Raw genomic sequence first — 23,842 nt, 5'->3', positions numbered from 1 at the left:
AAATTGTCCAAAACCTAACAGAAAAACACAAAAACTAGACAAAAGCTGAAATGCTAGTTCACAATAAGTACAGTGGTCGTTCGCAAATAAGAACAGTTAAGTTATAAGAATTGAATTTGTTTAGCTAACGAAAAGTTAACAACATTTTCTATGAGCCCTTAGCATTTCAGCCGTCTAAAACAAATGGAACAGATCTCAAACCTCCTTTCCACAGATTTTCCAATCATGCGATATAAAGTCCTCTCTATGAAACTTTCGTATAACCGTCTCAATGGTAATTTCGCATGTCTGTATCATGCAGATGAACGCCTTAAAACCCACAGTGGCTGCCAATATGGTTTCATCCTCATTTGAAGATTCGCTTAAGATCTGTGTTATCAGCTCCTCGTGTCCCTCGCGCTCGACTAGTTGAACCAAAGCCGATTGCGACTCAGGCTTCTTCAGAGATATGAATATATTTTTCTCATACATATATATAATCTCAAAATGATCGCAGCCATAGCGCAGCAGCACACCAATGGTGGCTAAATCTCTTAGAGCAGCCTCACCAATTGTGCCAAAAGATTCGGCCTCAATTGACTCGAGTAGCCATTGCACTTCCTCGTGGTGACTTATCTCGTAGATGTCTTCAATTGTTATAATTTTCTGTGTAATTTTTTTACGTATGACCTCAACTGTTTCCGTAAGCTGTATAGTTTTGCTTGAAGTATATTTTTGCTCGATATGTATTTCAGATTTATGTTGTTCTACCTCCTGCTCTTCTTCTTCTTCTTCTGATGTTACGTATTCTTCTATAACTTTGCTACGCTGCTCAGCATCGGCAACTTTGCGATCTTTGACCTGCATAACTTCAGATACACCACTCTGTTCAACCAGTATGGGTACAGGTTGTCGGACTTTAATCACATTCATTGTAGTCTCTGTCTTGACAGCTGGCACTATTTTAATTTCGGTTCTACGAGATTCACTGGCACCAGATCGTTTGGCTACAGTCTTTTTGGCTGTCTTCTTTTTAATTGTCGTCTTTTTGGTCTTTTCCTCTTCGATTGTAGTTGTGGAGCTAATGTCAAATTTGGCACGCGTCATTGTCATGCCAATCTCATTGATGAGCTTGCAATTGTAGTAACCACAATCATCACTTGTGATTTTCATTATCTCTAAGGTCGCTTCAGTTTCCTGCACTATCATGCGATACTTTTCAGATGCCCTAAGTTGCACATTGTTGAAATACCACTGTATATCTATAAGATACTAGCTAGATAAGTTTGCTGCTGACTAACCAACAGTATGCAGTATACAGTACCTGGCTTGGGATTGCCTGCAAATTGTATTGTAAACTTGGCTGTTTCACCTAAGGCGGCACGACAGTCACGCATTTCATTAAGCAGCGATGGTGAGCATTTAGCAGCTATAAGCATAAAAATTGCATAAATACACTAAACATTAGCTATGCACTATTTCATATGACAGCATGGGTTAGTTTTTTAAAAATTCTGGATGTACTTACAGTGTACTTCTGTTCATCGAGTGTATCGTATTGTATATTGCGTATGTTCTATAAATTGTTTGTCTGTTTTTAAGTGTGCTTGTTATAGCGCGTAGAAAATACATAATCGATAAACAAAACAAGACAACAACAAGCTTGCAACACATAGCATTAAGTAAAACATAAATATTTAGAAAGTTTTTTATGCAAGAGGGCACTTTGTGAGCGGGCACAAGCAGCATTTTTTTTGGGGGAAAGTGTAATAGAATTTCCTTGATACAAACATTAGTAAAAATTTTGAAAAAGTGTTAACAATTTGTAATGGAACACAACCAATTACTTGCAGCGTGGGTTTTCTTAGTTACTGTAAGAAAATACATTTAATATACGATATATAATTTGTTTGGAAAAAATATTATTCTCTAAAGGCGTTTACTTTTTCGAAAATGGTTTATATTAAGGATTCTTGGGTTGTGGGGCATAGAGGGCTTAAGCTTTATAGCTGAGACAATAACAATGCCACAGAATTGGTAAGCTTATTATAATATTTAAACATTTTTTCGACAGGTTCACATATGTTGTTTTAAATTGTACATAATAAGTGGACAAATACAATAGAGACAGACAGAAGAGAGTGGACAGACGTTGTGAAATGTTTATTGATTGAGTTTGTGATTTAAGACAATAGTACGGAAAACAGTTGTGTGTTGGAAAACACGAAATTAAAACACATATACACATAACAGTGGTAAATAAGGGTTACTGATAACCAGCTGGCAATACATACCTTTAAGAGCAACCTGCATCTCTTCCATGTGAGAAACCCATTCTGGTTTGCGATAATCCTTTGATCCAACGATGCCTAATTTTTAAGAAATGGCATGGAAAATTGTTGAGATAATAGATTATTAAACAGTTTCTAGAATTTGATATCCTGTACATTTAGGCTAAAAGAAAATTTATAACCCTGCGTGTTTCAAAAGTGTGTAAAAAGTGTAATTTTTGTTGGGGTTGGGGTAGGGATATAAAGAATTTTGATATTGCTGCTGCAAATCTGAAAAAAAAATTTACTAGCAAAATTCCAAGACAATTCCTTGAAATTATAATATATACAATTATATAGATTTTGGCGTATACTAAATTTGCATAAACCATAAGAGTACCTTCGACTGCAAAGAGCGCGGTAGTTACTGCAACTCCCAATGGATTGTAAGCTTCAAAGCTAATTGTGCCCATATCATCGGGATACACATGATTGATAACCAGCACAGAGGTGCCATCTTCGAAATCTTCGATTTGATATTCTTCAGATGCGAATATCTGTTCGTCGTCACGTAGCCATTTGACTTTCGGTTTTGGCTTGCCAATAACCTTAACTTCCAATTTCGCTTGTTCACCCTCTTTGGGTTCGATTTTTTCAGGCAGTTTTTTAACAATTTTCGGTGCTTGTTCGTCGATAGAGATAGTCTAAAACGATTGGTCACGATGGTTTAGGAAAATTAGCGTAAAAAGAAACCTAAAAAACCTAAGTCCTTACTCTATCAAGTAGGTCCTCCTCAGAGCCTGTGAGTCCAGTGATTTCAGAATCGGGGATATATTCAAATGCTACAAAAAATATTTGAAATATATATCAATTATAACAGCAAGCACAAACATTGAAATTCAATGAATGCCAACAGGAAGATTATTTACAAAAGGATGGGGCAAACTAGAAACCCGTGTAGACGGATAGAAATCACATGCAATATGTGAGTTAGTAAAAGGATTTCAAAGAACAACAATTAGATAGGAATAGAGAATAGAGGAGTGACAATTTGTGTGTAGTAGTTATTGGAAAACCTTTAAGAGTTATGTATGCTAAGTGTCCTACAACTAGACGAGTATGGTTAGCTATCAACTATCTGACGGATACCTTGAATATTAACTGTTGTCTTGGTGACGCTTTTGCCAATCTTATTGCTTGCCACACATTTGTATTCGCCCTGGTTCTCAGGGAATACTTCTGTTATTTGCAGCTGGCAAATGCCTTGCGCATCTTGCGATATTGTCGTCTCCTTAGTTTCGATAATTTTTTCATTATTTTGATACCATTTAACCTTTGGCGTGGGCTTGCCCGTCACCTGGCAAGTCAACAGCAGCGCCTCACCATCCATCACTTCAACTGGCTCGACCAGCTCCTCAATGAAGCGTGGCGATTCAAATTCAGTCACCTCCTCCTGCGGCATAGCCTCAATCAAATCAACTGTCGCAGTAGAGGTCACAGAGCCGCCAACGTTCTCAGCGCGGCAAGTAAATGGGCCCGTAAACTTCTTTTCAAAGTCCTCAATCAATAGCGTCGATTTGTTGGCGTGGCTGACAATGCGGCATTCATTAGAGCTCTTTATAGGCTCATTATGCACAAACCATTGGAATGATGAAATCGGTTCCGAATCAACAACTGCTTCGAGTATGGCCACTTCATGTTCGCCAAAGAACTTTGGCTCCAATGGCTGTATAAACCTAGGAGGCTTTATTTGCTTATCTGGCTTTTGGTCTGAAACAACCACAGAGCCTGAAGATTTCGCCTCGCCGACCTTGTTCTTGGCGCAAACTTCATATTTGCCAGTACGCTTCCGCGTCATATTAATAACTTTAATTGTGGTTGTAGTTTCAGTTGTTTCAACGATGGTCTCCTCATTCTCTATTATCTCGCGACCATTGCGTAGCCATTTAATCTCTGGCTTGGGCATACCAGTGTATGTAGCTTCAAAGAGCAAAGTGCCACCATTGGGTATAACAACCGCACTCAAGGGAGTTACGGTAGGTGCCTTTAGAATTTCCTTGGGCACCTCATCTAATCGACTCATAATATTGGCATTGCCAATAGCGCGACCAAATTGGTTTTGTGCCTGTATTGAATAAGTGATGGCCTCATTGGGCGTAGGATTCATAACCTCCAAGACTACATCGCCTGTCTGCTGATCGTAGAACATTTGCAGAGCCTCGTTTGGTATAACTTCCTCAATGCCGCGATACCACTTAACCTGTGGCTTTGGCTGGCCTGTGACTTGGCATGTAACTGTTACCTTGAGTCTTTCAGGCTCTTTTTCTTCAGTAAACACAATCTGTAGCGGTTTCGTAAACTGCGGCGCAACTCCTTGTTCTTTTTCTGTACGCGGTGTGAGTAAAAAATTGTTTAAAGTGTTTGTTTTTGTTGTGGGACATTAAAGAGTTAATATATCAGGGGAGTTATGCGTTAACTGGTTTCATAAGAAATGCTTTAAATATTATTACACAGAATAACGTCCTTGGCTGCTGGTAGGCAACTCTTAAAACGTTCAGTTAATATCACAATAATACTAATATAAAACTTACCAAGAATAATGTTGGTACGGCTTGTGGCTACACCAGCTTCGTTCTTAGCTTCACATGTGTAAACTCCCACATCGCTTGGCGTGACTTTAGCAATCTTCAGTTGTGCCACCTGCTCGACGACTGTGATCTCATACTTCTCCGAGGCAAAGAGCAGCATATCGTTAAAGTACCAATTAATCTCTGGGAATGGTATACCTTCGACCTTGCACTCAAGTACAGTTGGCTCCTCGGGCACACATTGGCGTGGGCGTAGCTTCTCGGTAATACGTGGTGGCTTGATTTCCTTCTTCTTTTTCTTGACCAGCTTGCGCTCTTGGCCAATCACCTCAGAGGTTGTGGTCTCCTGTAGATTTTGCATCAGCTGTTGATCTTCAATAAGCTCTTCATCAGCCACCTTATCGATACCCTCTTGTATGCGCTTTTGTGTAATAAGCTCCAATTCAGGCAGTGGCTGACTGTCATCCAGCACCACACGGCGCTTTTCCTTTTTAATAATATTTGAAGTGAGCTTCATTTCGAGATCTCGTCTTACGTCCTCTACATCAAGTTCGATGAGCTGTTCTGTGGTAATGAATTGTGGTCTTGTGTCTTCAGTCTTCTTTAATAATGTAATTGTCTTTTGTGAGATCTCTTGTGAAATTTCATCTGCCTTTTCGATTTCAGCAATGGCAGCCTCCAACAGTTGTGGCTGTCCTTCCACCGAAGCTTGTTTCAAAGGCTTCGTGCGTTTTTTGTGCGCTTTTTGTTTAGCTTCGGGTGTCTTATCGGTTACCACAACTTCCTCTTCGGGCTGCACATCTTCAGATACTGCAACCACTTTTACATCATCCACAGGCAGGCCTTCGACTTGATCCTCCTCAGCAATTGGCTCTGCAAATGGTTCTGCTACTTCTTCTGATACTTCATCAACCGATGGGGTAGCCTTCTTTAGCTTGGGCTTCTTTTTCTTGTCCTTTTTGACCTTTTCTTTCGGCTGTTTATCATCTGCCATTTTTAATGGCTCCAAATCTGATATTTCGTCTTCACTTTCTACCTTTTCTTCAGGCACCAATTGTGGTCCAGGTATTGCCTTTTCTGGTTTAACTGGAACTTCTACAGGCTTTCCTGGAATCGGTTTCAGGTGCACTTCTTCAGGCTGCTCTTCAGGCAATGGTCTGCGTTTGCCAGTTGGCCATTGTTTTTCCTCTATGGGCTGCTCGACCGGCTTCTTTTTCTCTCCACGCTTGTATGGCAGTTGAAGTTGCTCCTCTATTGGCTTAGGCTCTTTTTCAATATCCATATGCTCTGCTTCTTCCAAGACCGTTGGTTCCGCATCTTCAATTTCAGGCATGTCTTCGTGCTTGGGTTTCTTAGTCTTTTTAACTTTGCGCTTCTCCTCTTGTACAATTTCTTCCTCAACCTTTTCAACATGCTGTAGATCAACTTCTTCCAGTTTGACCTCCTCTGGCTTGACAATGTTACGCTTGGTTGGCTTGAGCTGTACTTCTTCAATTGCAGCTTCTTGAGGTAATTGTTTTGTTCCCCGTTTAACTGGTTTCAAAGCTATGTCTTCAACGATTTCGATAACTTCCTTTTTGGGCTTTGGTTTAGATTTCTCTTTTGGCTTTTCTTCCTCGTCAGGTTGTTCTTCGGCAATAGACTCCACAACAGTCTCAATGTCTTCTGGTACTGTCTCTTCCTCTTCTTCTTCAACTTCCTCCGTTGGCTCTTCAGTAGTATCATCAGATGTGGACTTAGTTTTTGGCTTCTTCTTCTTTACGCGTTTCTTGGTAACATCTACAATTTGGTCTTCAGTGGTGATCTCAGTTACCTTTTCTACAATATCTATTTCTGTAGTCTCTGGTTGTTGTGGCTCCACAGTAGAAGACGTTTTCTTGACTGGTTTTAAGTTGACTTCCTCAAGCTGCTCCTTCTCAGGAAGTAAATGTTGTTTTCTTGAAACTGGCTTCAGATTTACCTTTTCTACCTCTTCAACTGTTGGCTTTTCAGTTGGCTTCTTCTTAGGCTTCTCAACTGAAGTCTCTTCAATTTCATCGACTTCTTCAGGCTCAATTTCATCAGCTTCATCTTCAACTTGCTTAGATTCCTTTGATTTTGGTTTCTTTGACTTTTTAATCTTACGTTTTTCCTCAACAATCTCTTCATCTTCAACTGTTTCTTCTTCTAAAGCCTCTTCAGTTTCATCTTCAGTTTCCACAGGCTTCTTGGGCTTCTTCTTCTTAACCTTACGCTTTTCCTCAACAACTTCCTCTTGTTCCTCAGTGACTTCTTCCTGCTCTTCAAGCTCTTCCACGGTAAGTTCCTGTGGGGCTTCTTCACTGAATTCAACAGTCTTCTTTGGTTTTTTGACCTTCTTTGTTTTCTTCTTTTCTTCCATGACTTCTTCCTCATCTTTAATAACTTCTTCCTGTAGAGTCTGATCTTCTTCTTCAATGTCCTCCAAAATATCTTCTTGAAGAGTTTCATCAGTTACTTCAGCAGTCTTCTTTGGCTTCTTGATCTTCTTTGTTTTCTTCTTTTCTTCAACGAGCTCTTCTTCTTCTTCGACAACTTCCTCTTCTGGCTCCTGCTTCTCAGTTTCCTCAGTTACTTCAGCAGTTTTCTTTGGCTTCTTGACCTTCTTCGTTTTCTTTGTTTCTTCAATAATATCTTCTTGTTCTTCGATAACTTCTGAGACTTGCTCTTCAATTTCTTCAGATACCTCTTCTTGTGGAGTTTCTTCTGTTGATTCAACAGTCTTCTTTGGTTTCTTAACCTTCTTTACGCTGCGGCGCTCTTCAACAATGTCTTCCTGTTCTTCAATTTGAGCAACTCGCTCGATTTGTGCATCAACTTCATCAGGATGCACTTCTTCAGTTGGCTTAGGTTGTGGTGTCTTCTTCTTACCACGTTGCCACATGACGAGCTCCGGCTTGTCTGTAACCTTAGCCTCTTCAGGAAGCTCGTCAGACGCTTCCTCATTTTTTTTTGTGGGCGCAACTTGTTCTTCTACTGGTTGCTGAGCTGGCTTCTTTTTCTTGCCACGCTCCCACATAACAGGCTGTGGTGTCGGCTCTTCAGTTGGTTGAGTAACTACATCTATTGTGTCATCAGCAACTTCAAGAGTTTTAGGCTTATCTTCAGTCTTCAAATGTTGAGGCTTCTTTCTTGCCACGTTCCCACATAACTGGCTGTGGTGCCGGCTCTTGAGTGGGTTGAGTAACTACATCTATTGTGTCTTCAGCGATTTCAAGAGTTTTGGGTTTATCTTCAGTCTTTAACTGTTGCGGCTTCTTCTTTCCACGCTCCCACATAACTGGTTGTGGAGCTGGTTCAATTGTTGCTGGCTTTTCTTCTTCCATAGTATCAACGGCAATTTCAACGGTCTTAGGTGCTTCTTGAGTGGTCGATTGTTGGGGCTTTTTCTTACCGCGTTGCCACATGACAGGCTCTGGCTGAGGCTCAACTGGCTTAACAGTCTCTTCCTCTAATGTGTCATCAGCAATTTCCAGTGTTTTGGCTGCATCTGGCTGCTGCTCTGTTGGCTGCTGTGGCTTCTTCTTACCACGCTCCCACATAACAGGCTGTGGTTCTTTCACTTCGGTTACCTGAGTTACGTCTTCAGTGAGAGCATCAGTAGCCTCTTCATAGCCCTGCTGTACTGTAGACTGCTCAACAGTCTGCTGCACAGATCTGGTGCTCTTAAGAGACGTCAATTGGAATTCTTCAGTCTTTGGCGCCTGCTTGGGAGTTGGTCTAGGTGTGGGCTTAAGTGTAACCTGCTCTACTTTCTCTTCTACTGGACGTGGTGGAATAACACGACGAACTGCAGTCTTCTTGGTTTCTTCTACAACTTGCTGTTCTACGATCTGAGACTGTTCAATTATCTGAGACGTTTGCGTCAACTCTTGGGTGCTTGTGACCTGCTGTGTAAGCTGATTCTTCTTGCCACGCTCCCACATGACAGGCTCTGGAGTTGGCTGCTCTTGAGTTTTGTCCTCTGGCAGCACATCATGCAGCTCTTCAAAGGTCTTGGGCTGAGGCTTCTTCTTGCCGCGTTCCCACATGACAGGCACCATCTCTGGTTGCTGTGCTGGCTTGGGTTCGACTAGCTCATCATGCATTTCCTCATATGTTTTGGGCTTATCCACAACTTGCTGTGACTGTGGCTGTTGTGGCTGCTCCGACTGTGGCTGCATTGGCTGGCGCTTGCCACGATCCCACATAACTGGCTGCGGTTGCAACATTTCCTGTTCCTGTGTATCCTGGCGCTCCTGCAGATGTAGCAAAGTAGAATCTTCCACCTGAATAAACTGCTGAGGCTCGCGTGGCTGACGCCAATTGTAAGCCTCTTCTTGTGTGCGCTGATTGATCATCTTAAGATGCTCATATTGCTCCAGACTCATCATCTGCGAGTCTTCCACTTGCACATACTGTTGACGCTGGGCCTCTTCAATTAGACTCTGCTGTTGTACAATCTTATGACGTTCGCTAGTCTGTGATATCGTATCCTCCACAGAAGTAAGCGGCTGCAGCTGTGGACGCTGCTGTTGCTGACGCCAGTTCACAGCCTGTTGCTCTCTGATTAATCGCTGCTGCTCCAGGCGTTCGCGCTCGGAGACATGCATAATATTTGACTCTTCGGTGATAATGAACTGTTGCTTGAAAAGATCTGATTGATCCTCATAGTGCTGCAGGTCTTCGCGGCGCAAAACCTTTGATATGGAGCTCTTAGAGCTATCATCTATGGTCATAAGCACTGCATTATCCTCAGTAGTCTGGAATTCTTCTTGTATGGCCTGCTGAGACTGCATATGACGCAGCTCTACCTCTTCAATCTTAAACTTATCGATTTGTTTGGTAACACGCTGTACGCTCTTTAATTGCTGTCGCATTTCTTTCCAAGGTATAAGATCTTTGTTATTCTGTTGCTGTGTTATGAGCTTATCGATTTGCGTAGTCATTTCCATTATCTCTACGCTCTCCATGCTCTTCAGTCTTTGGATTTCCTTGTTGCGCTGCACTTGCTCCACCTGCGCCTGCTGTGGCAGCTGCTCATCGGTTTCAATTTGTCCCTCAATTGGACGCAGGTAAACCTCATCCAGATCAAACTTGCTCAATTGCTGCTGCACACTCTCCACCTGTTTAAGCTTGTCGCGCATGGTTATCCATGGCACAGCCTCTTTTTCAGTCTTACCAGCTATAATCTGTTCTAGCGTAGCGCCCAGGCTCGATATGCCTTGGTCACGCTCTGTCTTTATGGACTTGAGCACCACCTTGGCTGCTTCCAGCTTAGGCGTGGGCTTCTTTTTCTCAATGGGCGTGACCTTTAAGTTAATAGGCTCCTCCGTCCATGTTTTGACTGGCTCTGGCTTAAATCCAGGCAAGAACAATGCCTTGTCCAACGAACGTCCTCGATGTGGACGCGTTGATTTGCGCCAGGGCACAACATTTGTTGGTGGCTGCAAGGACTTGCTGCGCACCTTGGGCTTCTTAGTGCGTGAACGTCCCTGATGCTGCACCATGCCATTAACGGTCAAGTATTGGCCATGGACACTGCCAGGCAGTTGTGGCTGCTGTGGACCAGGCGAATCTGGTGCACTATCTTCCCTGCCCGAGGAAGAAGAATCATCTTCGGCGGAATCAATTGTGCGCAATTGAAAAGCCGAGATACGTCGCTCTAAAATTGCAATTTAAATTCGCTCAAGTTAGTAACATAAATGGACTCAGTGTTTAAAGCTATGCTCGATTGTATGCCAAGTCAAAATAGGTGCCCAAAACTCCACTCAGGCGACAACACATTTAGAAAGCATAAAATTTCATAAAATGCTCTTTCATTGAAAGATTTTAAAATTTTGAATTTAATTCTGTCTTTGCCTTGCAAAAATATTTAAAAATTCAATAATTAGTCAATATTTTGATGCCTATCTATTATTTTGATCTATTCGGCCTCAAAATGCTTGTTTAAATTAAAGTCACAGGAATTTGTCTAAGCAATAAAAAAAATATATTTTTTAAAAAAAAATTTTGTTGTCAAAATAGTTTTAAAACAGCCAGTGGAAGCTTTAACATTCATACTTACTTCATGCTGACTCACCTTTAGCATAACTGCAGTCCTTGCCTTGACTATTAAATACTTACTTTGATGTGTTATAAACTTTGATGTGTTATAAAAATAAATAATAAATAGCTTGACATATACAAACAGTGAACTTGGGGAGGATTTCAAATTTAGTGCAGCAAATATCATAAGCAGAAAGAATTCAACGCAAATGTGTGTGTTTGGCTTAGAAATTATGAAATTTGAAACGCATGCCTGGCAAGGCTGCCACAAATCATATATGTCGCAATTTCTATTGACCGTGAATTATTGGGCAGCCGCACATATATGTAGTTGTGACATTGATAAAAGAATATAAATATAAGTCTAATTTGTTGTTGCTTCATGATTCATTTAGTATGCGTGACGAATCGACGATGCATTTATGTTCTCTCTTGCTTTTGGCACATTATCAATGCGACAGTCATACGTATGAATTAGGGTCTGCATCATCATTGTTCATCAACGTAAGACGTATAAGACATCAGTCATTGGTACTTAGAGCGTACTATATACAACAATTGAGAGCAAACAATTCAAATGCCCGTTTACAATACAGCCAGAAATAGATTTATGATTGGTGGTCGCTACGTCACCAGGTGCGCTCTTGGGCGGGGTGTGTCCGTCAATGTATGTGTGTATATACGTCGGTGTATATTTTTGGTTAAGCGCAATGCGGCGCATCTCGTCGATTTTATTCTCATGTAGACAACAATCGCGCACAGAAGGTAGCTACAGTTCACGTTCCACTGGGCGTATGTGTGATAAAAAGTTTCGCAACTTTCGCAAAGTGCAATACTTCAGTTTACCTGTAATTGATGCGTGACAAGCAGCAAAAGCAGCAGCAGCAGTTGCAGCGGCAATAGCACAAAAAATAAATATAAAGGTGGTTCAAAAGCAGATGAGAGAGAAACATTTGGAAGTTAACGATATATTAAATAAAATGGAAAATAATGAAAACAAACATGGTATCAATTATAATGCATTTGCTGTGATTTATTTGTAGACGGCGATATTGGTTTTAAGTATTAAATACACATGAGAAATACAAATTAAACAACAAGAGTGTCAAGTGTCTAGTGTCTGTTTCGGTTTCAGTGTTTGTGTACATATCAATCAAACAATAAACTAATCAATTTATGTATCGAAACAGTTTGCACACTTAAAACACGCAAATCGTAAAAAAAATGTAAACATAAACATAAATTATTAAAGGACTGGCAGAAAGTATATCTCTTATGTATTTGTAGATAAAACTTAAAACAATAGTCGCATGAGTTTTTATGATTAATTTTTTAGTAAAGCAAGTTTGAATACAAAAAGACTTGGCAGCATAAGCGACAAATACTTTGATTTGAAAAAGAGTTTTCTTTTTTGAGTTCGTTTTGTTTGTGTGCTTTGGAGTATAACATTAAAATGAAAACGAAACAACAATTAGTAGTAAAAAGCAGCAATAGTAAAAAATGAATAATAAAATCTCATGCAACATCACTACAAAATAAATTAAATAATACATAATATAATATATAAATTAAATTAAATAAACAATACAAAAGAAATTAATTAATCATCAAAGGTCATAGTTGTAACATTTATATGCATTGGAGTCGGTTCGAGTCTGGGTAAAAGTTTGATTGAAGTATCGCTCAACGTTTAAACGATTTTTATATTAATAAAGACACTTTTCTTTCAAAGGTACAGCAACTAAATAAACGCTTGGATACCAATTACAAATGGGCTGTCAACTAAAAATAGCAAAAACTAAATGAGTCAGTGGCAGGGGCGACATATATTTTGTTTATTTGGTTCTTGATGACTGAGCGGCCGTAACTGATTAAATTAATTAAAAATTCTTGTTGCACCATAAACAGCAGCATTTAGCCATGTACTTATTCTTCTTCTTATCCTTCATCTTCATTATCATCATCTCTATATTGGCTAATGTCTTAAATCTGTACATATCAAAGATCTGGCTCGATCTCGATCTATACGAAAACAAACAACTTGTGGGTAATTTATTATTTTATTTTTGCATGAACTAAATGTCAGCAGCAGAAGCGCTCGTACATTTTAAAGCCAATTTATTTTTCTTTTGAATTTTAAACTGTTTTCTTTTTTATTTTTGTCGAAATAAAAATTCAATTTACTTGCAGCAAATACATATAAATTGTTTTTCATTATAGCCACACAAATCCAGACAACGGTGGCCAGCTAAAAATAATCTAAACCAGCTAATCTACAGAAAATTAGTTTTCAAAGCAAACAATTTTCCAAAAAGCAGAAAAAAACCAAACAAAAAAGCAACAATATACAATAAATTGAAAATAGAACATAGAAAGAAGCTGGCTAAGTATGTATATAGAAAATTCTCTACTGTTGGCAGCTGTGAAATTCAATGTCTGCTTTTACTTTGTTAGACCTCTTTTTACCCCCCACCTATTTTTGGTTGCGCTAGTTTTGTGCTCATTTGGTTTCTAAAGATACAACAGCCGGAGCAGTTGCCGCCACTGTTTCTGCTGCTGTTTGCGCTAGATGTGTCATCCACAATATTTTATGCTAATATTCAGAATTTTCAAAAAAAAAACCTCATGAGAAAAATTATAAAAGTTTCATGCTCGAGCGGAGGCGTTCTAAATGTGCGTTTTGCGCACGGCCCCAAAATTAGTGAACACATGTTTCTACATCTGTATCTACATATTGCTATATAAATAAAAAAAAAATTTAGCTAAGTTATGTACCCAATAATTATTTAATACATAAGCTGCCTTATTTTTAAACTTTCACTCAAGGGGCTGGCGTATTTTTTGAGTGCTTTACTCAATTTTCTAAATTTTTCTAGAATTTTCAACACGCGCTAATGTTTTTTGCGCCACTGTGCAAGAAATGTTTTCTATCATTTGCAAAATATTTGTAATTAAATTTTTTTTATTACTTTTTTATAAATTAAATTTGCTTTATATATAAGTATTTTTTTGGGATTTTCGTTTACTTTAGTGTGTTAAACGTGTTTAAATAAATTGAGTTTACTTGGGTTAGTACTAAAAAAAAATCGTTCGTTTTGCGTTGTTACTTTAAAATATTCTTCACTCAAACTTTCACATAGTTCGTCAGTAAGTTAAGGAGCTGTTAAGTCGTTTAAAGTTTTAGTCAGTTTTGTTGATTATTTAGCTTTCCATACATTTCTTTTTGCTTTGTTTTGGTTGTTGATTTTTCATTTTTGAGCATTCTTTGGAGTTTTGGTCGCTTACTTTTTTTTGTTGTTTTCTTTTTTTGTTTTGTTGCATACATTATCGAACACTGGCTTTGCATTTGTGCTTAGTTTTTAGTTTAATCCTTACTTTTAACAGTCAGTTTGGCTGATGACTCGACTTGTCCAGTTGACGAAGTCACTTTTACTGTAAAAACGCCCGAATCTTCCTCATAGGTGGTGCCAATCAATAGCACTGCGCTATTGCCATCAAAGATCATCTGCAATAACATAGATAAATGCATTAATATAAAGAATGCATTAATATAAATAGCTGCGAATATCTTTAATGGGTTCGACTTGGTCTTGTACGCTACCTGAAAATCTGGTGTCTCCGGTATGAGTTGACCCTCGCGAAACCATTGCACACTGGTGGCCTTCACCTTGCCCGTCACAGTGGTCTTGAACTGCGCCGGCATGCCTTCGCTTACAGACACATCCTTGAGCGCTGTGATAGTCGGGGGTGCATCCAAATTCTCAATGGGACGCACCTTCAGCTGAGCACTGGTCTGAATGCTGCCCAGCTTGTTCTCAGCCACGCACTTGTAGGTACCCTCGTCTTCTGGGAAAGCCTCTGATATGACCAGCTGGTAGTATTCACCTTGACGCGTCATTTGGAAGTAGCGTGATGGCTTCACAAAGTTCTCGCCACGCATCCAGCGTGCGGTGGGCGTTGGCTTGCCATCCACGCGGCAGCGGAAGATAACCTTGTTGCCCTCCTCCACCGACACGCTCTTTAGCTGCTCCACAATATGTGGCGCCTTCTCGCTGCCCGGTGTGCTGGGCTTCTCCGGCTTGGTGGGTGACTGTACAATGCAGTCGCCATCGCAACGCGCCTCACCAGCAGCGTTGACAGCCACGCACTCATAGCGACCTGAGTCCTCGGCGAAAGGTTCAATGATCAGCAGTGTATGCACACTGTCCTCCTCCAGCATCTTAAACTTAATGCTGGGCTGAATCTTCATGCCATTCTTCAGCCAGTAGACATCGAAGGGGCGTGTGCCCGTGACCTTGGCATCAAAGCGTGCCAATTGTCCGGTGGCCACAGTGGTGCTCTGAATGGTGCTGACGAAGCTGGGTGGCTGAATGCCGCCCTTGCCAGCGCGTCTGCGTTCCTCCACCACCAAATTGGCGCTGCACTTGGCAGTGCCTCCGCGATTCTCGGCCACGCAGGAGAACACAGCCGAATCCTCGATGAACACCTGGCGTATAATCAATATGGACTTGCCGCTAAACGTGTGGATCTGCAAATCCGGCGAGTTTGTAATGGGGAAGCTTTCGCGATACCATTTCACTTGAGGCATGGGCTCGCCCTCAAACTCCACCTCGAACTTGGCTTGCTCGTTCTCGAACACACGGCAGGGTTGAATCTTCTTGCTAAACACAGGCGCCTTGGCGGGCTTAACGGGTCCCTTGACCACACGCTCTTGAATGGTGCCCTTGTGTTCCACTTCAGTGGTTTCGGTGGCTGTAATCTTGCGTGTAATCTCCAGATCGCCTTGGATTTCCTTCTGCACTTGCTGCTGCTTGTTCATATGCACTTCACGACCGTGCACAGAGGACTCGGAAGGCTGCGCAACGCCCTTGGGTGGTGCTGCCTTAACCTGAGTAGTGCTGGTTGTCTCTTGACTGTTAAATAAATTGTATTTAATTATTGTAATTTTGGTTAGCTGCTTGATTGAACTTACAGATTTTCTTCATAAGACTGTGCCATGCCCTTGGCAGCTGAGCTATTGACCACCTTATCGCCGGGTATGGCATATTGATGCGTATCCTTGCGCAAATTAGTTTCCTTCAATAGTTGCTCTGTTGCCAGAACCTGCAGCTTGTTGTAGTACTCCTCGCTCTTCTTGGCCTTGACGTTCGTTTGCCAATCGGGAGTTTCGGGCTTGTATTGCTTCGGCTTCAAATGCTCCACACCCTTCAGCGTGTGTGCGCTCTGCTTGGATAAATATTGCTTACGCTCATCGAATGCAGTTTCCAATTCGTTCTCCTGACGCTCCTTCTGATAGACCGTTAGCTCGTGATCATACCAGGCTATATGTAGAAACATTTTGGATTTGGGTTAACAACTGTGGGCTTTAGTTAGTCTAGGCGCATGCAATTGATATTAGCCATTTAAAAAAAAGTAGTGCATGCCTGAAGCTTTGGTATTAGTACATGATATGATAAGAAAATAAATGATTTTTCTTTTTTTGGTTGACAGAGGTTTTACTAACTCCTTTAAGTTATTTCATACATTATGTATGTATATTCAATGAATACAGACAGAAAAGTTGCATGAGCAGCCGCAGTTTTGTATTTTTTTTTTATTTAGAATTGACAGTCATTTTGAAACAAAAGTGGCACACTCAAAGGAAACAAGAAACTTGCACAACCATACTACCCAAAGAAGTCCAGAGTTACTTATATGCTGTGTGGAGCGTGTCCTTCTTTATCATAAAATGCGTTCCATTGCACGGCCATCTCATAGTTAGCGCTGCTTGTGAAGGCTCGTTGAAAACTTTTGCGGATATTTTGGAAATATTTTGGGACAGGAAGGTATTTGTTTTTTTCTTTGGGATATTGTGGCTGTGGTCTGTTGTGATTTGTTAAGCAATAAACTGATATGCTAGCGCTACTTAACTAAGTTGCTAAGCTAAATAATTTAAAATATCAATAGTATCGATATATTTACTTATGTTGAAAATATCTGTTTTAAGATTTTTCAGGTGACATTGATACAATTTATCAATAGATCATAGAATACCGATACTATCGATATATTTAGTTCGCTTTGCAAACCCAGGTACTTTGATATGTTTTATATTTACAATGCGTATTTGGTGTGAGTGGTGTAATTATGTAATTTGTTTACTAGCTAAACACTACTGCATTTTAAAATTGTGTTAATTTTTTTCTCGTTTGCTTTGCAACTACTTAATAAATTGTTGTATATGTTTGAAGTGTGCGTTATGTAAAACTTACGGCGTGGTGAGTTCTTAAGAACATTGCGATAATCATCCGAACGTGCAACAACATTCAGTTCGGTCGAAGCAATAGCTTCGCCCACAGAGTTACGTGCGATAACCTCCACCTTGCCGGTATCATATTGACGCGTCTTGGGTACATCAAGATGGAACATGCCATCGTTGGTTAGCTTATAGCGCGAGCCCTGCAAGCGATCGAAGTGTTCAAGTACGGTTTCTATAAATTTAGAGTAAGCGCAGACTTACATGCACAACAGTGTGTCCATTGATTAGCCACATGACACGTGGACGTGGATGTCCAGTGACACGAACGCAGAATCTGGCGGGTTCGCCTTCCTCCACAGTCTGTGGCTCCAGTTTGCTGACAAACGTAGGCTTGGTTCTAGGCTTAGCATCCGGATCAACCTCATCGGGCACACTGCAAAAGGCAGTTTATGAGTTTCCAATAGGATTTTAAAATTGTCTAATACTTACACCTGCCAGGACGCTTCCATTTCGCGAATGCGATCAATGCTCTGCATATGCGCAGGCAGCTGCGAATCATAGACAATGCCAGGCTTGCCAGATACCTTGATAATGGCACGCGTTTCATCCATGCCGTACAAATTGGTAGCACGGCAGACATACTCGCCACTGTCCTCAGGATAGACCCAGCCAAAGTTCATGGCCACATAGCCAAAGTCATAAATGGGTTGGAAACGATTCTCTGTAGTAAACAAAAAATAATATTTATAGAATGTGTTGGCGAGCAGTATACTTTTGCTACTTACTGTAGAGCAAAGGTTTGCCATTGAAGAACCATTCAACCTTCATGCTGGGATCACCCACAGGCGCCAGCTGGCATTCAAATTTGGTAACAGCCATTTCGGTAAGATTCAATTGCTCCTTGATTTGTGTGACAAAACGAGGTGGCTGCTTGCGATCTGGATCGAATAGATCGTCCTCAGTCAGATGAACCTCCGAGGTGTACTTCTTAATGGTGGCTTCCATTTGGGTGAGCGTTTCCGAACGCTTCATGCCTCTAGGCACTTGATTTTGCAACAAGATTGTAGGCAGTTCTAAAAAACAAATAAAAATTAGTTTTGCTTGGATTATAATCTAAATGGGCAGCTTACTTTTGCAGGAGACTGTAGCCTTGGTTCTGTCCTCGCCATATTTGTTGTAGGCGCGGCAGACATACTCGCCAGAGTCCTCGCTGTAGACATAGAGAATATCCAGCGAGACAAAGCCCATGTCGAAGACGTTTCTATAGCGATGACCCAAGGGCAAGGGTTTGCCATTGCGGTACCATTCAACACGCAGATTGGGATCTGTCTTGGGCTCCACCTGGCACTCAAAGCGCACAGCTTCGGCTTCTTCGGGAGTCGCCGATGCGATCTGTGTGACAAACTTCGGTGGACCAAAGACTTCGTCGACCACTTTGGGCGCCTCGGGAATGCGACCACGCTCCAGCTCCTTGAGCTTCTCGGCAGTCATGCCCTCGGGCAGCTGCGAGTCGTAGACAATGTTGTGCTTGCCCTTGCAGGTCACCTTGGCAGTAGTCGTAGCAGTTCCCCACTTGTTGGTGGCACGGCAGGTATATTCACCCGAATCGCGGGCATAAATGTAGTCAATGTCCAAAGCAATGAAGCCAAAGTCATTGAGCTGATGCACACGCGAGCCGGTGGCCATGACGCGTCCATTGTAGAACCACTCAATGCGCATGCTGGGATCACCCACAGGCTCAACGCGGCAGTCAAAGTGTATTGGACCGCCCTCAGGCACATCCAGATTATCCTTAATGTCCTCAGTAAACTTGGGTGGGTTGGGCTGCTCCTCGTCGATAACCAGCTCCTCACGCTTGTACATGCTCTCCTCCAGCTTCTGCAAGCTCTCAGTGCCAGTGCGGAAGTTCGAGGGCAGCTGTGGCTCCATAACAATGCCCTGGCGACCTTTGACCTGCAGCTTGCAGGACACTGTGGCCTCGCCGTGCTTGTTGGTGGCCTTGCAAGTATACAGACCCGTATCGCGCTGATAGCAACCCGCAATCTCCAGAATAACAAAGCCAAAGTCATTGATAGTCTTGATGCGGGAACCTGCCCACAAGGCCTTGCCATTGTGGAACCAATCCACGCGCATCGAAGGATCATTGATGGGCTGCAGTCTACACTCAAAGTGCGCCAACGAATTCTCCGATATGACCATATCGAACGGTGTGGTAATAAACTCGGGTGGCTTGCCTGTATCATCCTCTGGAGCAAACTCAGTGCTGCGTGAGCCCAAACCTTCCAGCTCGGCAATGCGATCGATGGTGCCCTCCATGCCCTTGGGTAGCTGCGACTCCATGATAATGCTGCGCTTGCCAGTAATCTTCATGGTAGCGGTGGTCACCGCCTCGCCATATTCGTTAATAGCGCGGCACGAGTATTCACCCGAATCCTCTGGATAAACAGGCGAAATCTCCAAGATAACAAAGCCAAAGTCGCAGAACGTGCGGAAGCGTGAGCCCGCCTTCAATGGACGTCCATTCCAGTACCACTCTACCTTGAGCTTAGGATCATCAGCGGGCGTAATGCGTGCCTCAAAGTGAGCATTCTCACCCTCGCGCAGATTCTCAATGTTCTCAAGCGGGACAGTGAACACTGGTGCCTTGCCCTTGGTTTCCTCGGTGGTTTCATCACGTGTGCGAACCATGCTGTACTCCAGATTGGCAATCTTCTCCAGACCACCCTCCATACCGCGTGGCAGTTGGGAGTCCAGGATCAAGCTAGCCTTTGAGGCGCACTTGAGCGTGGCACGGGTAACATCCTCGCCGTATTTGTTGTGGGCGCGACATTCATAAACACCAGAGTTCTCTTCGTAGCAATAAAGAATATCCAGAATGACAATGCCAAAGTCATGGAACGTGCGGAAGCGATGTCCATGTGGCAGCTTCTTGCCATTGAAGTACCATTCCACCACCAAGTCAGGATCGGTGATGGGCGTCAAACGCGCCTCAAAGTGCACGCTCTGTCCCTCGAGCAGTTTGGTCACGTCGCTGATCTGGGTAATAAACTTGGGTGGTTCGGCCACTGGCGCAGCGCCAGAGTCTACCTGCTGTCCTTGCGGGCACTCCAGCTCACGTATGCGCTGGAGCGAGTCAGGCTGCAAGCTGTCATAGAAGACACCGCCACGTCCACCGCAATTCAGGGTGGTGCGTGTAAAGTCCTCGCCGTACTTGTTCCAGGCGCGGCAGACGTACTCGCCGCTATCATGATCCTGCAGATAGGCAATGTCCAACACGACATAACCAAAGTCGGAGACAGTCTTGATGCGATTTGAGTGACGCATCAGTTGACCATTGTGGTACCATTCCACCTTCAATTCCGGATCATTCACCGGGATGAGCGTGCACTCAAAGTGAGCGGCCTGTCCGTCCTTTAGGCCCTGCAGCGGTTGAATATGCGAGGTGAAGTGTGGCTTCTGTCCACGTGGCTTCTCCACACACTCCAGCGTGCAGCTTTGCTCCACTGATCCATATTTGTTGGTAGCACGGCAGGTGTAGGTGCCAGTGTCCTCAATCTTGGTGCCCAGCACCTCCAGTGCCACTGTGCCGAACGCATAGATGGTGCGCACGCGATGGCTTGCCTCCAGCACTTTGCCATTGAAGTACCACTCGATGACCATGCTCTGATCACCCAGCGGCACCAAGTTTGCTTCATAATGGGCCAATTCGCCTTCGCCGACATCGGCAATGTTGACAAATTCGCTGGTGAAGCGTGGTGGGCCGCCCAACTCGGGCGCCTCTGGCTTGCGGCCATCGCGACGCAGTGAATCCTCCAGATCCTGTATCTGCTCCAGGCCCTCAGCGCCCTTGGGATGCTGTGTGGACTCAATAATGTTCTGCTTGCTGCCACAGAAGATGGTGGTGGAGGTGAAGGCTTCGCCAGCCTTGTTGTAGGCCTTGCAGGTGTACATGCCCTGATCTCTGTCATAGACCTCGGTCATGTCCATGGTAACGAAGCCAAATTCGCTGGTCATCTTGAAGCGTGAGCCATGCTGCAGCAGTTTGCCGTTGAAGTACCATTCAATGAATAGATTAGGATCCTCCTTGGGCTCCACATTCGCTTCCAAGTGTATGGGTTGTGCCTCAGCCAAATGGAACTCCTGTTGGAGTGGGCGTGTCCATACTGGTGGTGGATACTGCGTCTCTGGCTTGCTGGGCTTGCTCGCTTGACGATTGGCCATGGCCTCCTCAGTCTCCTGCACAGCCTCCAAACCGCTGACGCCCTGTGGATGTTGCGTATCCAGGAACATGGTCTGACCACCAGTGCACTTGAGCGTGCCTGAGGTGGTAGCGGATCCCTTGCTATTAATGGCCTTGCAGGTGTAGACGCCGCTCTGCTCCGCGTAGGTGTTGCTCATGTCCAGAGCACAGTAGCCAAAGTCATAGATGGACTTGCACTTGGCGGCAGCCTGCAGTGGCTTGCCATTGTAATACCATTCGATCTTCATGGTGGGATCACGCGCTGGCTCCACATTGCACTCGAAGCGCACATTGTCGTTCTCCTTGCACTCTAGATTGTTCAGATGGGTAATGAACACAGGCGTCTCATAGGTAGGCTCGGGTGCCTCGGGACGTTGCGCCTTGGGTGCTTCCAGTTGTCCAATGCGTGGCAAAGAGTCTGGATGCAGTGACTCGGCATGCAGCCAATGGCGATCTTCAATCTTCAGCGAGGAGGTGGAAACAGCCTCGCCCACCTGGTTGCTAGCCTTGCAAGTGTAGATGGCAGAGTCATCCTCGCGCAGTCCATTGATGGAGAGAGTAACCAGACCAAAGTCGAAGGTGCTGCGGATGCGTGAACCGGTGGTCAGAGAGATGCCGTTCTTGAACCACTCAATGCGCAGATTGGGATCCGCGCGTGGCTCCACTTGCGCCTCCAGATGTACATGCTGACCCTCGTGCAACTTGTCGTAGCTCTGCAGATGCGTAGTGAACACGGGCGCCTGTTGAGGCGTCGAGTCCACAAACATTTCGGGTACGCGGTTCATGGCCGCCTCCTTCAGACGAATTGCCTCCCAGCTCTCTGGTATCAAAGGCTGACCATCAATGTTCGAGCGGGTCTTGACCTTCATGGCAGTGGAGGACACCGCCTCGCCAGCGGCATTGTAGGCGCGGCACATGTAAACACCCGCATCCTCAGGCACCACTGCAGCAATGTCCAGAGTAACAAAGCCAAAGTCGTGGGTGGTGCGCAGTCTGGAGCCCATTTGCAGCTCCACGCCATTGATGAACCACTCGAACTTGAGTGATGGATCGCCCACAGGCACCACACGCGCTTCAAAGTGCGCATGCGCGCCCTCCCACAACTCGGACGGACCCGTCAGAAGCTGCGTGAAGATTGGCTTCTCGAAGTGACGCTCCGGCTCGCTGGGCAGCGGTGCCAGTGGCTTCTCTAGCTGATGGATGCGCGGTATGCTGTCCGGATGCTGAGTGTCCATTTGGATGCTCGCCTCGGTGACCACACGCATGGAGGCGGTGGTAACAGCCTCACCCAGAGGATTGACGGCACGACACATGTAGACGCCCTCATCCTCCTTGCGTATATGCGCAATGTCCAAGGAGACAAAGCCAAAGTCATGCTGCTTGGTGATGCGTGAGCTGTCCTCAATCAGTTTCTCGTTGCGATACCATTCCACCTTCAGGTTGGGATCACCCACGGGAATGAGACGTGCCTCAAAGTGCGCCGTCTGGTGCTCATTGATGCGGTCAATGTTCTGCAGTGGCTGCGTGAACACGGGACGTTGGCGTGTGCCAGGAGTTTCTGGTTCCTGGCGCTGATGTGGCGCCGTCGACTCCAGCTTGCGGATTTTCTCTAATCCCTCGGGATGCTGCGTGTCCGAAATGATGCTGCCACGAGGAATCACACGCAACTGGGTGGCGGACACAGCTTGTCCCAATGCATTAACGGCACGCACTGAATACTCACCCGCATCCTCGGCTACGGCGTGAGTAATGTCCAAGCTCACATAACCAAAATCAAAGGTGATATGGAAGCGAGCGGCCGAAGGCAAAGGCTTGCCATTGTGATAGAACTCAATGCGCAGATTGGGATCATGCACGGGAGCGACCTGCGCCTCAAAGTGCGCCGTCTGTCCCTCGTAAATCTCCGTGGAGCCACGCAGCTCGGCGGTGAAGTGAGGCGGTCCAATAGGATGATCGCCCACTTCAGTGCGGGTGGTGACCACCTTGGACTCCAACTTCTGAATCTTCTCAAGCGCATCGGGATGTTGAGTGTCCAAGATCATGCTGCGGCGATTCAACACACGCACATTGCATGTATTTACAGCCTCGCCCAGCAGATTGGTGGCCTTGCACATGTAGGTGCCCGTATCCTCGCCATAAACATAGAGGATATCCAGGGCAACGTAGCCAAAGTCGTGCGTGGTGCGATAACGATGACCCGTGGGCAATTGTTTGCCATTGCAGAACCATTCGATCTTCAGATTGGCATCGTTAATGGGCTCCACACGGCACTCGAGATGAGCGTGTTCGCCCTCCTTCAGATGCTCCAGATTGCTCAGCGGTGTGAGGAAAATAGGCTTCGAGCCCTTCTCCTCCACTTCGGCCTTAACAGGCGGCGCATAGTTCTCCAGCTGACGAATCTTCTCCAAGCGCTGAATATCGAGTGTGTCCAGATCCAGTGTCTTGTTTGCTGCAGCATGAGAAAAAAAATGCTCTTAGTATG

The 23,842-nt window shown here is 44.1% G+C and overlaps 1 protein-coding gene and 1 long non-coding RNA gene across 2 annotated transcripts in view; one reads left to right on the top strand and one right to left on the bottom strand.

Annotated features, from left to right (window-relative positions):
* Positions 1 to 23,842, bottom strand: part of LOC108598379 (titin) — a 69,233-nt gene that overhangs the window by 38,377 nt on the left and 7,014 nt on the right. The window contains 16 exon segments of the mRNA XM_033293699.1: positions 202 to 1,241; positions 1,304 to 1,408; positions 2,274 to 2,348; positions 2,650 to 2,953; positions 3,024 to 3,091; positions 3,399 to 4,634; positions 4,841 to 7,843; positions 8,103 to 10,499; positions 14,258 to 14,387; positions 14,484 to 15,795; positions 15,855 to 16,203; positions 17,134 to 17,320; positions 17,382 to 17,553; positions 17,610 to 17,841; positions 17,906 to 18,193; positions 18,251 to 23,809. Of these exon segments, the coding sequence (XP_033149590.1) occupies positions 202 to 1,241; positions 1,304 to 1,408; positions 2,274 to 2,348; positions 2,650 to 2,953; positions 3,024 to 3,091; positions 3,399 to 4,634; positions 4,841 to 7,843; positions 8,103 to 10,499; positions 14,258 to 14,387; positions 14,484 to 15,795; positions 15,855 to 16,203; positions 17,134 to 17,320; positions 17,382 to 17,553; positions 17,610 to 17,841; positions 17,906 to 18,193; positions 18,251 to 23,809 (16,457 nt within the window).
* LOC108598380 lies at positions 12,464 to 14,227 on the top strand. The gene is made up of 2 exons (XR_001915090.1): positions 12,464 to 12,541; positions 12,615 to 14,227. It is a non-coding gene; the product is annotated as an uncharacterized LOC108598380 (long non-coding RNA).

This window comes from Drosophila busckii, chromosome 3L, assembly GCF_011750605.1.
Source record: "Drosophila busckii strain San Diego stock center, stock number 13000-0081.31 chromosome 3L, ASM1175060v1, whole genome shotgun sequence".
Taxonomy (NCBI): Eukaryota; Metazoa; Arthropoda; class Insecta; order Diptera; family Drosophilidae; genus Drosophila; species Drosophila busckii.
Note: the sequence above shows the minus strand (reverse complement) of the source record. Positions and strands in the feature narration are given on the sequence as shown.